Source organism: Rhincodon typus, chromosome 19 (assembly GCF_021869965.1).
Source record: "Rhincodon typus isolate 14 chromosome 19, sRhiTyp1.1, whole genome shotgun sequence".
NCBI classification, from domain to species: Eukaryota; Metazoa; Chordata; class Chondrichthyes; order Orectolobiformes; family Rhincodontidae; genus Rhincodon; species Rhincodon typus.
Genome location: NC_063350.1, coordinates 2,450,397 through 2,466,950, shown reverse-complemented (window position 1 = coordinate 2,466,950; position 16,554 = coordinate 2,450,397). Strand labels below are relative to the sequence as shown.

At 44.0% G+C, this 16,554-nt stretch overlaps 1 protein-coding gene across 1 annotated transcript in view; it reads right to left on the bottom strand.

Moving 5' to 3' along the window:
- Positions 1-16,554, bottom strand: part of LOC109938920 (TOX high mobility group box family member 2) — a 283,863-nt gene that overhangs the window by 16,053 nt on the left and 251,256 nt on the right. Inside the window, exon 4 of the mRNA XM_048608505.1 lies at positions 1,954-2,199. Coding sequence (XP_048464462.1) covers positions 1,954-2,199 — 246 coding nt within the window. The remainder of the gene's footprint in view (positions 1-1,953; positions 2,200-16,554) is intronic.

Here is a 16,554-nt window from a genome sequence, read left to right as displayed (position 1 = left end):
CTGGAAGTGTAGTTATATAGTTCCTTGAAAGTTGCACGGCAGGTAGACAGGGTGGTGAATAAGGCGTTTGGCAAGCTTCCCTTCATCAGTCCGAGCACTGAGTGCAGAGTTGGGACATAATGTTACTGCTGTACAAAGTCACTGTTAAGGCCACATTTGGAGTACTGCGTGCAATTCTGGTCACCCTGCAATAGGAAGGACGTTATTAAACTGTTCACCTGATAAAGGAGCAGTGCTATGAAAGCCTGTGATTTCAAATAAACCTGTTGGACTATAATCTGGTGCGTGTGACTTCTGAGATCCGACACCAGCACCTCCACATCATCATTATTAAACTGGAAATGGTGTAAGAAAATTTACAAGGAGGTTACTAAGACTGAAAGGTTTGAATTACAAGGAGAGGCTGGATAGATTGGGACTTTTTTCCCTGGAGCGTAGGAGGCTGAAGAGTGACCTTACAGAGGTTTATAAAATCATGAGGAACATGGATAGAGTGAATAACGTCTTTTCCCCAGGGTGGGGGAGTTCAAAACTAGAGGGCATGGGGTTAATGTGCGGGGGGAAAGATTTGAAAGGGACCTGAGGGGCATATTTTTCACGTAGAGGGTGGTGCATGTATGGAACGAGCTACCAAAGGAAATGATAGAGGTGGGTACAACGACAACATTTAAAAGACATTTGGACAGGGACATGGATAAGAAGGGTTTCGAGGGATATGGTCCAAATGCTGGCAAATGGGACTAGTTCAGGATAGGAAACCTGGTCGGCATGGGCGAGTTGGGCTGAAGGGTCTGTTACTATGCTGTACAGCTCTATGACTCCATGACTCTACATGTGTGAATCCTTATTCTGAGGTTATACTCTCTGCTCCTCCAATCTCACACAAGAGGAAACATCCCCTCTACATCTACCCTGTCAAGTTGTGTAAGAATCATGGCACCCAATTAAGCCCCAGCACAAATTAAAGTTGAGGAGCTAAAGGTGTCGCTCCAAGTGGGACAAAGGGCTATGAATGCAGGCTGTTAAAACGACCCAGTAACGGGGCTTACTCATTCTTTCATAAGATGATAGCATCTCTGGCAACAACAACATTTGTTGCCCACTCCTAATTGACTCTTGAAATAAGTGGCTTACTAGGTCACTTCAGGGGGCAGTTAGTGAAAACCAAATTACTGTGTGTCTGGAGTCACATGTAGTCCAGACTAGGTAAAGACAGCAGATTTCCTTCCCTAAAGGGCAGTAGTGAACCAGATGGGATTTTATGACAATTGAGGCTAGTTGTCCCGGTCAACAACACTGAGACTAAGTTATATTCCAGATATTATTAATTGACTTTAAATTCCACCAGGTGTCAGTGTGGGATTTGAAACCTCCAGGATATGGGACACTGAATTACTCATCTCGTGGTATAATCACTATACCACTCCCTTATTAATACAGGGTTGGCCAAAGAAATGGAGGGATTTGAAAAAAAAGATAACTGAAGTGATTAATTGGGTGTTATTTTACATCATCATTCAAGCTCATGATTCCTTGTTGAGTATAAAGTCTGTTCGTTATCCCTCAGGGAGTATAAGGGTCTGTTTCTGTGGCCCACCGGTACATTCTGTCTTGGGAAACCATTTCGAAATGGTGACATTTGTAGCCCATCCTTTACACTTTAGCACCCACGGTTCCATGTTTCCACGCCTGATGTGTTCCTTTTGAGAATCTCTACTTTGGTGACGGCCTAGTTGTTTAAGGCATTCATGGCACCTGACCAGCTCCAGATTAGACATGCCTTGTTTTTGGATCAAATGAATTCTAACAAGACTTTGCTTCTCCTGATCTCCATTCCAAAGGTCCAATCGTCAATGCTCAAACTATTTAGCATGAGCTTCAAAGAGAGACCCCCATCAGCCCAGACCCCATCCCCCCAAGCCCCCAAAGCCCTGTGAAAGGATTGACACTGACCATAGGTAGTTGGTTTGACAGCGGATGGCCATCCTGGCCCAGCATGTTAGACACCATGATTGCTGGAAGGTCCATGCCCTGGTAAGGGTACTGAGGAAGCAGCCCATTGGGAGGGACTGAATGGCACAGTGAATGGTAACTCGCATGAGGATCCATCAGGTGAAGAAAGGATGGGTCTCCGAGGTTTGGAGGAGTAATTGGAGGAATCTCGTAGTCTTCATCACCAAGTCCCTGGCCAGCAAAGGACTACAAGAAAGAAAAAGAAAAAGATGTGAAAATTTAGGTCAGAGCACACATCTAGAAGTATCTTCACTGAGACAAAATTGTTTCAAATGCAGGATTCCATAATTGAATTCAATTTAAAGCTATTCAATGTTTAATAATATCTAAAGGAATGTAACTTTTATTTTTTAAAAAAGTCCGTTTATGGGATGAAGGCATCGCTGTTGGGTTATCCTTAATTGCCCCTTGGTCTGAGCGTCCTACCCAGCCACTTCAGAGAGCACTTAACAGTCAACCACATTGCTGTGGGTCTGGACTCACATATAGGCCAGACCAGGTAAGGACAGCAAAGTGTTAAGGTCTCTATCTCTGAACCAGAAAGTCCAAGTTCAAGTCTCGCTTGTACAGGAGGTGTTCTATAATAGATTGATTATTTGAAATTTAATATGAATAAAAAGAATGATTTTGTTTCTTTAAAATTTTCATCTAATTCAAAAATGTACCATTGCAAAATGACTGATTCCATAGAATTGCACACAGGAAGTCAGAAATTAGCATACATATCAGGTGAAATAGACTCGGAATGTTGGGTAATCATTGGACCAGGTACACATTGTTAATCAGGTAATATCTTCACAAATTTGTCTTTTGTGTTAAATATATTCCCATTAGAAATGCCTAGAAACAGCCTCTGTAAATGCATCATACTGTAATCACACCCTTTGACCAGTGGAGACACTGCGATATCTTGACTGGGGGAAGGTTGTAAGCCCAGCGTGAGAAATATACACAGGTAGTTCCCAGTATAAATCTAGTCCTAAGAATGTACAATGAATAAATAAATAAAAAATCACAAAAGAAGCACACAAAAATAAGACAATTAATACAGGAATACCAGGAGTGGAAGTCATGCTGCAGCTATTCAAACCTCTGGGTTGCACGGTGGCTCAGTGGTTAGCACTGCTGCCTCACAGCACCAGGGACCCAGGTTCAATTCCAGCCTTCAGTGACTGTCTGTGTGGAGTTTGCACATTCTCCCTGTGTCTGTGTGGGTTTCCTCCCACAGTCCAAAGATGTGCAGGCTAGGTGAATTGGCGATGCTAAATTGCCCATAGGGCCCAGGGATGTTTAGGTTAGGTGGGTTAGCCATGGGAAATCAGGGTTAGGGGGAATGGGTCTGGGTGGGATGCTCTTCGGAGGGGTGGTGTGGACTTGTTGGGCCAAATGGCCTGTTTCCACACTATAGGGATTCTATGATTCTCTGGTTACATGTGAACAGTTCTGGGCACTCCAACTTTGCAAGTACAAATTGGTCTTGAGAAGAGTGGCAGTGTAAATTGGCCTGTATGATACCTGAATCCAATATTAAATTACAAGGAGAGATAGATAGTAAGAACTGCAGATGCTGGAGTTGGAGATAACACAGTGAGGAGCTGGAGAAACACAGCAGGCCAGGCAGCATCAGAGGAGCAGGAAAGCTGACATTTTGGGTTGGGACCCTTCATCAGAACGTCAATGAAGGGTCCCGACCTGAAACATCAGCTTTCCTGTTCCTCTGATGCTGCCTGACCTGCTGTGTTCCTCCAGCTCCTCACAGGGTTGTATTCACTGGAATTTTAGAAAGTTAAGAGGTGATTTGGTTGAAGTTGCTTGCAGTAGTTAGGGAGTCGGGGTTGAGGAGACATTGTTTAAATGTTGGACAGTGTCTTTCAAGAGAGAATTTGAAAACATTTGTGCAGACAAAGGTCGTAATTTTAAAAATCCACAAATATCAATTGATGCCAGACTAATTATTAATTTTAAATCTGAGATGAATACGTTTTTGTTAGTCAAAGATATTAAGGGACTTCAGGCAAAAGTGTGGAAATGGAGTTGGCACACAGATCATCTATTAGCAAAATAGCCTCCACTATTCCAACCTTCCTAATGTTCTTACAGATCAGCCTTACTCATGGCAACACAAAGAGAATATTTTTTATCATCCTTTGTGGGTGCACCACAGCTAGTTTGTTTTTATTGTAAAACATTGTGGGAATAATTTGCTGAGAAAAATGTGGTATAAACTGGTGAAATGATGTATGTGGCTTTACCGGAATTAAAACCACTTCCAGACTGTGAGGCTGTGTAACTGCCCAAGGCTCGTTGTCTGAGGTTATTTCTTAAATTCATATTTCCTCAGATTCCCCCATAATGATTCACATTCAATCTGTAGATTCCAGATTATAATCAGCAATAGATTAGTTCTCAAACCATTCTTTTCCAATTTCAGTGAGTGGTTTCAGTGGTGCATTATTAGTGTAAAATGTACAGGTAAATGAGCTGTGCTGAGTCTCTGTTTGAGGAAGAGATTCACTTCTTTTGTGCTCGATAGATTCAGCGGCACTACACAAGAATGAAGACCTTTTACTCCTTTTGGAGAGCATCCAGATATTCCTACAGACAGTCCTTGGTAAATTAGGAGAGATATGATAAGTTAGCACTTACAGATCTGCGATGGCCAAACTGACAAGGAACAGGCAACATCGATCAGAGAGCTGGGCACGTGGGGAAGAGTAATGAAACACCTGGGCAATGCTTCCCTCAAAAGGAAACACGCTGTAATTGAGCATTGGTATCAGACACAGCATGGCTCAGAGTGACTCTCTCCTGTTATCTCATCACCCCCTCAACAGACAGCCGGCTCCAGGGCACCTTTCTTCGGGGAGTCGTGTTGGGGGGTAGATTTGGGCGAGCTTGCCTCTGCTAGCACCCTCCAGTGGTCACACCTCTGACACCACCTTGAAATCCCAGTGTCAAACGCCAGGAACTGCCCCTCACTCTGTGCTGCCCGACCGTTACAGCCAGGAAGATGTCCTGGGGTCGGGGTGGAGCAGCTCAGGGTTCGCTCCATGGACAGGAACCTGGATATGGGAGCTGGTGGGCCCCCATTATGGTTGACAGGGACCACATTGTACTGAGTGCTGGTTGTTTGAGAAACTCCGGCTCAGAGCTGATGAGCTGGAGTCTGAGCTGCAAACACTGAGACACATCAGGGAGGGGGAGGGTTACCTGGACGCTGTGTTTCAGAAGGCAGTCACATCCCTGAGATTAGTTACCTCGAATCCGGTCAGTGATCAGGGACAAGAGTGTGAGACTACCAGCCAAGCAGGTAGAGATTTCCAGGAGGTAGAGCTGAAGGAGCCTCAGCCCTTGAGCGTGTCTAACAGGTTTGAGTTTCTTGCTCCCTGTGCGGATGAGAGTGGGGGCTGTGGGGAGGATGCGCAAACTGACCATAACAACATGGTACAGGGAGCCATTCAAGAGGTGGGAGAAAACAGAAATGTAGCTGTAATTGGAAATAGTATAGCCAGAGGAATAGACACTGTTCTGAGGCCAGGATTGAGAGTCCCAAAGCCTGGGTTGCCTGCCTGGTGCCCTGGTTCAGAATATCAATGATACAGGTAGAAAGAGGAAAGAGGTTCTGCTGAGGGAATATGAGTAGCCAGAGGCTAAATTGAAAAGCACAACCAAAAAGGTAATAATCTCTGGATAACTACCTGTGCCACAAACAAATTGGCACAGGGTCTACAGGATTAAAGAGGTAAACGTGTGGCTCAAAGGATGGTTTGGGAGAAACAGGTTCAAATTCATGGGACATTGGCATCAGCACTGGGGAAGGAGGGAGCTGTTCAAATGGGACCAGAATCCTGGCGAATCACAGCACTAGGGCAGTGGATAGAGCTTTAAACTAAATAGTGGGGGGGCAGGGGGGGCGCTGCAGTGAGTTGGGTTGTATGAAATTATGGAAAAAGTTCAATGAGGAAGGGCTCGGCACAGGTTGTTAAAGTTCCCAGAACAAGTGATAGGACAGAGTGTATGGAAAGAGTCAGGAATCTAAATTCAGGCACAGCAGGTATGGAGACAACTATAGGAAGAGGGGCATGGGGGCAGCCAATGCTGGACTGAGGGTGTTGTACTTAAATACACGCAGTATACAAAACAAGGTAAATGAGCTTGTAGTACAGATTGAAACTGGCAGGTACGATGCTGTGGGTATCAGAGACGTGGCTGCAAGGGGATCAGGGCTGGGAACTAAATATCCGAGGATACACGCCCTATCGAAAGCACAGGCAGATGGGCAGATGGAGAGGGGTTGTCTTGTTAGTAAGAAAGTAAATTAAACCAATAGCAAGAACTGATACAGAGTTGGAAGGTGTAGACACTGTGTGGGTAGAGTTGTGGAACTGCAAAGGAATAAAGACCCTGATGTGAGTTATATACAGGCATCCGAGTAGTAGTCAGGACGTGGGGAAGAAAATAAATCAGGAGATAGAACAGACGTGTAAGAAAGACGCTATTATAATAATCGTGGGGACTTCAATATGCAGGTGCACTGGGAAAATCAGGTTGGTAGCAGTTCCCAAGAAAAAGAAATTGTGAAATGTTTACAAGATTTTTTTTGGAACAGCTTGTGGTAGAGCCCACTAGGGAACAGGCAATTCTGGATTTGGCGATGTGTAATGAGGCAGACGTGATTAGAAAGCCGAAGGTGAAGGAATCCCTGGGGGTCAATGACCACAATACGATAGAATTCACGCTGCAGTTTGAGAAGGAGGAGCTGGAATCAGATATAACTATATTCCCATTGAGTAAAGGTAACTACAAAGACATGAGGGAGGAGCTGGTCAGAGTTGATTGGAAGGGGAGCCTGGCAGGGAAGACGGTGGAACAGCAATGGCAGGAGTTTCTGGGGGTAATTCGGGAGGCACAGCAGAAATTCATCCCAAGGAAAAAGAAACACACTAAGGGGAGGATGAGGGAATCATGGCTGACAAGGGAGGTCAGGGAGAGCATAAAAGCAAAAGAAAATGCATCCAATGTGATGAAGATTAGTGGCAAACCAGAACAATGAGAAGGCTTTAAAAACATGCAGAGGGTAATTAAAAATAAACAATAAGGGGATAGAAGATGAAATATGAGAGTGAGCTAGCTAATAATATAAAAGAAGATTGCAAAAGTCTTTTTTTAATATTCAAAACATAAGAGAGAGGCAAGAGTATTTGTACCGCTGGAGAATGAGGCTGAGGAAGTAGTAATGGGGAACAAAGAAATGGTGGAGTAACTGAATAGGAACTTTGCATCAGTTTTCACAGGGCAAGACACCAGCAACGTACCAGAACTTTACGAGATTCAGGGGACAGAGGTGTGTAGTGGCCATCACTGAGGAGAAGGTGCTGAGGAAACTGAAATGTCTGAAGGTGGATAAATCACCTGGACCAGATGGACTACACCCCAGGGTTATGAAGGGGATCGCTGAGGAGATTGTAGAGGCATTGATGGTGATCTTACAGGAATCACTGGGAACGGGCAGGGTGCCAGAGGAATGGAAAATGGTTAATGTCACACCCCTGTTTAAGAAGGTAGGGAGACAGGAAACTATAGGCCGGTTAGCCTGACCTCAGTCATTGGGAAGATTTTAGAGTACATTATTAAGGATAAGATTGTGGAGTACTTGGGAGTGCATGGTAAAATAGGGCTGAGTCAGCACAGCTTCGTCAAGGGGACGTCATACCTGACAAATCTGTTAGAATTCTTTGAGGAAGAAACAAGCAAGTTAGAGTAAGGAGACACAGTGGACATGGTCAATTTTGATTTCCAGAAGGTCTTTGACAAGGTGCCGCAGGAGGTTTCTAAATAAGAGCCCATGGTGTTAGGGGCAATGTGCTGGCATGGATAGACGATTGGCTAACTGGCAGAAGGCAGGGAGTGTGTTAACGGGGTCTTTTTCAGGATGGCAGTCGGTAACTAGTGGAGTTCCACAGGGGTCAGTGTTGGGACCATAATTAATCACATCATACATTAACCATCTGGATGAAGGAACTGAGGATAATGGGGAGGTGATGGTCTCGTGGTATTATCGCTGGACTGTTAATTCAGAGACCCTAACAACGTTCTGGGGACCTGGGTTCGAATCCCGCCATGGCAGATGGTGGAATTTGAATTCAGTAAAAAAAATCTGGAATTAAGAGTCTAATGATGACCATGAACCCATTGTCGATTGTCGAAAAAACCCACCTGGTTCACTAATGTCCTTTAAGGAAGGAAACTGCCATCCTTACCTGGTCTGGTCTACATGTGACTCCAGACCCACAGCAATGTGGTTGACTCTTAACTGTCCTCTGGGCAATTAGCAGTGGGCAATAAATGCTGCCTGGCCAGTGACATCCTCATCCCGTGAGTGAATGAATAAAAAAAAGTTACTAAGTTTGCAGGTGACATAGAGATAGGTGGAGGGGCAGGTAGTGTTGAGGAAGTGGGGAGGCTGCAGAAGGACTTGGACAGGCTGGGAGAGTGGGCAAAGGTGGAAGGCAATGTGGGAAAGTGTGAGGTTATGCACTTTCGCAGGAAACATAGGGGCAGAGACTATTCTCTAAATGGTGAAAGGTTTCAGCAATCTGAAGCACAAAGGGGCCTTGGAGGCCTAGATTAGGTTTCTCTTCAGATTAACATATAGGTTCACTTGGCAGTTAGGAAGGCAAATGCAATGCTAACATTAATTTCAAGAGGACCAGAATACAAGTGCAGAGATGTATATGTCTCTGGTCAGACCACATTGGGAATATTGTGAACAGTTTGGGTCCTGTATCTAAGGAAGGATGTGCTGGCATTAGAGAGGACCCAGAGGAGGTTCACAAGAACGATCTCAGGCTTGTCATATGAGGACTCTGGGTCTGTATTCAATGGAGTTGAGGGGGGACCTGATTGAAACTCGTGTGGACATGGAAAAGATGTGTCCATTGGTGGGATAGACTAGGACCCAAGGGCACAACCTCAGAGTGAAAGGGCAACCCTTTAGAAATGAGATGAGGAGGAATTTCTTCACCCAGAGGGTGGTGAATCATTGGAACTCATTGCTGCAGAGGGCTATGGAGGCCAAGTCATTGAGTGTATGTAAGACAGAGATAGATAGGTGAAGCCCAGCAAAGCCCAACACAAGCTGGAGGAACAACACCTCATTTTCTGCTTGGGGACCCTACAGCCCTCCGGACTCAATATTGAGGTCAATAATTTTAGGGCCTAAACTCTCCCATGTTCCAGCCCCTCACCCCACACACCAGGCCTTGTTACCACATAGCCTGCCACTACACACCCACTGTTGTTAGTCACTAACAGTCCCCATTAACAACTGCTCACCCTCCCAGCCTGATCGTTAGCAACTCCTTTGTCTGTCCAACTGTCTTTCTCTAGCTTTGGGTTCTATCCTATCGTTTACTCTCTACCCCACCCACCTCCCTATTTTCTGCATATAAACTGACGTTTTCCCAGCCACCATCAGTTCTGAGGAAGGGTCACCGGACCCGAAACGTTAACTCTGTTTTCTCCTCCACAGATGCTGCCAGACCTGCTGAGCTTTTCCAGCAACTTTGTTTTGCTGTTGATTTACAGCATCCGCAGTTCTTTTGGTTTTTATTAGAGATAGATAGGGTCTTGATTAATAAGGGGATCAGGGGTTCCAGGGAGAAGGCAGGAGAATGGTGCTGAGAAACATACGAGCCATGATTGAATGGGGGAGCAGATGAACTGAATGGCCTAATTCTTCTTCCATATCTTATGGTCTTACCATCTTCTCTGGTGTAATTAGGATTGGGCAATAACCACTGGCCCAGCCAACAACATCCACATCCCCTGAATGAATTTTTAAAAAGTTCTGTTCTGGTGAAAAAGTTGTTTGCTAAGGATGCACCTTTGGTGGAGGATCTTTGGTGAATTTCTGCAGTGCATCTTGTAGATAGTGCACACTGCTGCTACTGAGCGTCGGTGGTGGGGGGAGTGGATGTTTGTGGATGTGGTGCCAATCAAGCGGCTGCTTTGTCCTGGATGGTGTCAAGCTTCTTGAGTGTTGTTGGAGCTGTCCCCATCCAGGGCAAGTGGGGAGTATCCCATCACACTCCTGACTTGTGGTAGTTTGATTTTCATTAAAAATGTATAGGATAACTATGAAATGAGTCTCTGCCAGCATTGTAACTCACATTTTGGATTGAGGGACATGAGTTTCAAAAATGGCAGAATTCTAAAATTATTTTTGTTGGAATGTTCCAAATGTTCCCTGCATGAGCAGAGCTTCAAACTGTGGACAACAAGAAGACATAAGAGGGACATGCCACGGTTTGTACTTGGATCAGGTTAAGTCTTAAATCCAAACAAGGAGTGCATGTTAAAATGTCCAAATTTAAAATAAGAACACTAAGAGCCTAGCACAGGTAAATTATTAATCAACATCAACACATTGGCTGTTAAAGAAGTTAAAATGCATCAAAAATTCTGGAAAACAAAGAACAATAACAAAAATATCTGCATTTAGCTAATCCAAACCTTCCAGAATCAAACGAAAATGCATTAAAAATTGTGAAGTCAAAATCTTCGAAGAATTATCATGAATCCAATTAATTCAGAGAAATAGGAGTTAAGTGTAAAAAAGTTTCCTAAAAATGTTAAAAATTAAAACTATAGTGAACAATTATTATAGTTTCAGCAAATTCTGTCTGGAACAGCTGAAACTCAAGTGAATCCATTCAAAATTCAGCTCAGGGCACTATGAGCAAGTGCTGCTCCTCACGAGACTTCATGTCTGAGTAAAGTATTTCGGAGCTGATCAATCAAGGATTACATGTTTTAAAAAGTATATTATTTGCCATGAAACTGATGAGTTTATGGTTCAGTGTACTGGCTCAGTATATCAAAGTATCAAAATTTATCTTTATTGATTTAAAATCAGGTTACTCACAGGTCAAGGAAATAACATGAGTTTAAAATGCTTATTTTTTTGTGGTAAGCCTATTTTCAATTTCACTAATAAAACCAAAGCAGGTTAGTGCTTTTAACTATATTAAGGAAATCAGTTCAATGGAAAGAACAAAACTGTTCTGTTGCACTGAGAGATTGTATTGGCTATGGAAGATTTTAGGCTTGTAATTCTGCTACTGAATTTTCCAATTTTGAGGCTCAGTGTCGCTTTTCTTTTGTCTGTTCATGGGACTTGGGCATCATTTGCTGGGCTCAGCTTTTATTGCCCCGTCCCTAGGTGCCCCTTGACAAGGTAGTAGGGAGTTGCCTTCTTGAACCACTGCAGTCCATGTGCTGCAGGTTGGGCTATTAGGGAGGGAATTCCAGGATTTTAACCCAGCAACATTGAAAGTACAGCGATAAATGTCCAAGTCAGGATGGTGAGTGGCTCGGAGGGGAACTTGCAGGGGGTGGTGTTCCCATGTACCTGCTGCCCTTGTCCTTCTCGATGGAAGTGGTCGTGGGTTTGGAAGGTGCTGGATGCCATTGTGACCTGCTATTGCCCTGTCTCATTTTACATCCCCGGCCCCAAGGATCTGAGAACAAAACAGTTGAGATGTAATTCAGAACCTGTCCTACAACAACACTACTAGAAGGTCTACAGGATACTAAGTGCATATGTTAGCTTCAAGGTTTAGTATCTAACTGGGCCTTTCTAAAGATGGTGTAAGGAGAGTTGGATTGAACTCATTTTGCAGGGCTGCAGTGCTCAGGGAAATCTCAAAACCACAGCCTGTGACTCGCCAGCATTTGAAATGGAAAGATAGAAACTGCAAAACGTTAACCACAGCTCCCTGTAACTGCTGGGCCACAAGGGAGGACAGTTTGAAACCTGAGTGCAAAGTGCCTGAAAGAAGGAAAAGTTCTGGTTTTTATTGTGAATATCTCTTACTTTGTCTTCTGTCTCAATATCAGTTATCTCAGTACTCACTAAACAGGCAGCTGTATGTCCTCTGTCCATTGTGGATATCTTTCCGTTATCTATTGCTTAGATATACCGTGGGAGTTGTTGCATTTTTGTAGGCGCTGCACTATTGGAGGTTCTGCATTTTTGGTCATGCTGTTCTGATGGAGGTGCTGCAGTTTTGGTGATGTCATGTTGTTGGTGGTCGTCCTTAGACACCTGTGTGCCTCGATGTTTAAGACCTCATGGCTCAGCTCAAAGAGTCACAGCACAGAGTCCCAGATGGCAAGAACTGCCGATGCTGGAGTCACAGACAACGCAGTGTGGGGCTGGAGGAACACAACAGGCCAGGCAGCATCAGAGGAGCAGGAAAGCTGACGTTTCAGGTCAGGATCCTTCTTCAGAAATGACCCAAAACGTCAACTTTCCTGCTCCTCTGATGCTGCCTGGCCTGCTGTGTTCCTCCAGCTCCACATGGCACAGAGTCCACCTTGGTTAGCACTGATGCCTCACAGCACCAGGGACACAGGTTCAATTCCACCCTCGGGTGACTGTCTGTGTGGAGTTTGCACATTCTCCCCGTGTCTGTGTGGGTTTCCTCTGGGTGCTCCGGTTTCCTCCCACAGTCCAAAGATGTGCAGGTTAGGTGGATTGGCCATGCTAAGTTGCCTGTAGTTGCCAGGGATGTGCAGGTTAAGTGGATTAGCATGGAAATGCAGGGATAGGGGACGGGGAAGTTCTGGGTTGGATGCTCTTTGGAGAGTCAGTATAGACTTGATGGGCTGAATGGCCTGCTTCCACACAGTAGGGATTCTATGATCTGCCACAAAACATGCAATTTGTTGGTGGCCCTAGTGATGTCAGTTCCTCCAGTTTGATTCTTCTGTTTTGAATGGCCATCTGGCAGCCCTTCCTTATCCCAATATTTATTTTTTTCTTTAATTGGGTGTATATTCTAATGGTTTACTGTTGTGGATAATACACCACATTACAGCGAGGCATGTCCTGGTTTGTACTGTACTGGGGTGCACATTGTTGTGAAATCAGATTCTTCACATTTCACCTCTTTTGTAGTGGCTGTTTAATTATTCATGTGCGTCAAGAAAAACATAGAATAAACAATGAGGAGATTTGACTTAAGGGAAGGGAATTCAAAAGTGAATGCTTACCATTCAGCTAAGAAGGAGAGTTGTAGGTAACATGCCCTGAGCCCAAGCATTAAATATGAGGAAAATCTCTACAGTCACCTTAATGGATGTATCAATATTGTTCAATAAGAAAGACCATAAGATGTAGGAACAGAAGTAGGCCATTCAGCCCATTGAGTCTGCTCCACCATTCAATGAGATCATGGCTGACCTGATAATCCTCAATTCCACTTTCCAGCCTTTTTCCATAGGCCTTAATTCCCTTCCTGATTAAAAAAAAACTGTCTCTCTCAGCGCTGAATATAATTAATGACCCAGCCTTGACAGCCCTCTGCAGGGCAGCATTCTGAAATCTATTTTATTATTTGGGTTTTTCTGTGGTACGTCAATTACAGGTGACACCCCATAGGGAATGCATATTGTTTTCAAATGTAAGGCTGAAGATGACCCATTGAACTTTGACCCAATAGAATAAAGCTAAGGTATTCTTTCCTTGTTTTTACCCTTCACTCTCTGTGTCAGTCACACTGTCATCCCTCTTGACAGCCTACTCCTTATGGTGTCGCTCAGAGTGTCCCTGGGTCATTTAACAGCTGGTCCATGTTCTCTCCTGTTTCTCACAACAGCAACGCACCAGCTTTGTGTGATGGCCGGTTGGATAGTGATCAAGTGCAGGTACATGTGAACATAAGAACTAGGAGAAGGCCATTCAGTCCCTTGACCCTGCTCCTATTTATTAAAATCATGGCTGATCTCATCTCAACTTCAACTCCACTTCTGAGGAAGTGTCACCAGACCCAAAACTTTAACTCTGTTTTCTCCTCCACAGATGATGCCAGACCTGCTGAGCTTTTCCAGCAACTTTGTTTTTGTTCCTGATTTACAGCATCCGCAGTTCTTTTAGAACATAGAACATAGAACATAGAACATTACAGTGCAGTACAGGCCCTTCGGCCCTCGATGTTGCGCCGACCTGTGAAACCAATCTGAAGCCCATCTAACCTAAACTATTCCATTATCATCCAGTTTTTATTCAACTCCACTTTCCTGCCCGCTCTCCATAACCCTTCAACCAGTTGCTGATTAAAAATCTGTCTATCTCCTCCTTAAATTTACTCAGTGTCCCGGCATCCACTCAGGGAGTGAATCCTACACATTCACAACCTTTTGAGGGAAGTAATCTGAGAGAACCCAGGTTGATATTGAAATGTCTCTACAGAGGCCAGTTATCGAGTCAGTAAGTTAGACACAAATAGTCCTCGAGGATTCATTCAGAGTCAGGTACCAGGGTATCAGTATCGCTGACTCTCAACCTTATATTCTGTCAGCCAGGGCTACCTGATTGCACCAGATTAACACCCAATCAGGGAACAGCCTGCTGGCTGACTTTATTACAATCACAAAAGGAATTCCTAAATTTGCTCGGGGTCACTGATCCCAGACTGTCCTAGTTACCACAGGGGGACTGTGCATTGGTTCCCATTGGGATCTGTTACAGCCAGGCACCCATGGTGGTCATTCCAGTCAGAAATGTGATGATTTTTAGATGTTAGATTGTTTTTCTCCTTCCTCAAAAACACTGCTGCAGGTAGTCTCTCAGAAGTTTCTAAGTAAGTGGATTCTGCACTTTGCACCTCTCTGTTGACACATATGTCTGGGCCCACAATAACCAATTGCAGGAAAGACTGTTGTCTTTAAGAAGCTGCTGAATTGTGGAGTGGAATCAGCTGTTGCCATAGTGATTTCAGGCTCTCCATGCAGCCTGTGGAAAAGCAGAGTGAATGGGGGAGGTGCGGAGAAAAACAACACAAAACAACTCCAAACAGAACAAACATTCGGAGACACCATATAGTCGTGGCCCAGCCCAGTACAGGCTTCAGCAACAAGAACCAAACTGGTGGAAAAATGTCATCAAACGAAAAATTTACTTCCATTAACAGAGATTAATTCTCTGCTACATTGTCTGTTCCAATAGCGAACACTCCTCAAAATATGTATGCAAATTGGAGGTTCATTTGTACATATATCAGGGTGCGGCTTAGATTTCGAATAATTCCCTGGGTTTTTCAGGAAAGAAAGATGAATACAAAGAAGTAATTTTGTCGGCAACAATCTGACTCTTAATATTGGTTCAGTCACATAGATCACCAGCAATGAATTCTCTGCTCACTCATTCAAGTGTTTTTTAATAGAGTTTTTTCAATTCAGCCCACGCAGATAGGGAATTGCTGTGTATCACTGCAGAGCACATATCATTTCAATTGTGCCAATCTTGTAGATGCCTGATATTGTTTTTCATTTTAGTTCCCAGATTATTTATATTTGGCTGGGCAGGTTTGATGTGCTCACTTGCCATTTAAGTAAATATGAATCGTAAATTTTAAACTCTTCAATTTAAGATTTAACCTTTTTGTTTGAAGGTCAGAGCTCTCTGGGAAGCTGAATCTGTTCTCTTTGTCCAGTGTAAGGCTTTCCTGCTTGCTATTTCAAATCCTTTGTTCACATTGTGCAGGAAATAATCTTTTTCCCATTGTACCTCGCAGGGATCCTAATGTTGGGAGCAGAGAGGCTTGTGCAAGAGATAGCGGGAGTTATAGAGGGATGGCTTTTCAGCTTTCAAACTGATCTCAAATTGGTCAAATTTGAAGATGAAACCAAATCGGAGTAAACTGGAATTGACGAGAAGAGCTCAGAAATGATAGAACACTGAGAAAGAAGGGATTGGGTGGAAGCATGGCAGATCGAATTTAGAATTGTAATGAGGCAAGGGACAGGAGTAAGAGTAAGCCATTTGGCCCATTGAGCTGACTGCACCATTCAATACGATCATGATTTGGTTGTGGGGCGAGCGTGGCTTCAGTGGTATCAGTGAAGTGGGCCCACGGCTAAGAGATGGTGCTGTAAGTGGGCGACTCCTATGTTGGTGGGGCCTGGTGTAGGTGGTGGTGAGATGGTGGACGTCCCTCATGAGGCTCGGTGCCAGCATGGACTGGGTTAGAACGACTGATAATTCTGAACTTCTTACTTCTTTATTTTTCCAATTTATTCCGATGACCTATAATGCTGGACTATTTATTTCTTTACTTTTCTAACCTTTATTTTGTTTCCTAAGAATTTGATTTTAAGTGTCTGTACCCAGGTACCTTTGTACCTAAGATGGCGCTGTAATGCGGTGACTGTAAACTTTTCACTGTATTCATTTGAGTACATGTGACAATGAAGCTAATTCAATTCAATTTAACTGATCTGACTGTGGCCTCAACTCCACTTTCCCATCTGTTCTCCATTGTTCTTGACTCCCTCCTTGGTCAAAATTCTGTTTCACTCAGTCTCAAAATAACACATTTAGGGAAGACAGTGGTAATGTCACTGGGCAGTAATCCTGAGACAGTAGGAACTGCAGATGCTGGAGAATCTGAGATAACACAGTGTGGAGCTGGATGAACACAGCAGGCCAAGCAGCATCAGAGGAGCAGGAAGGCTGATGTTTCGGGCCTAGACCCT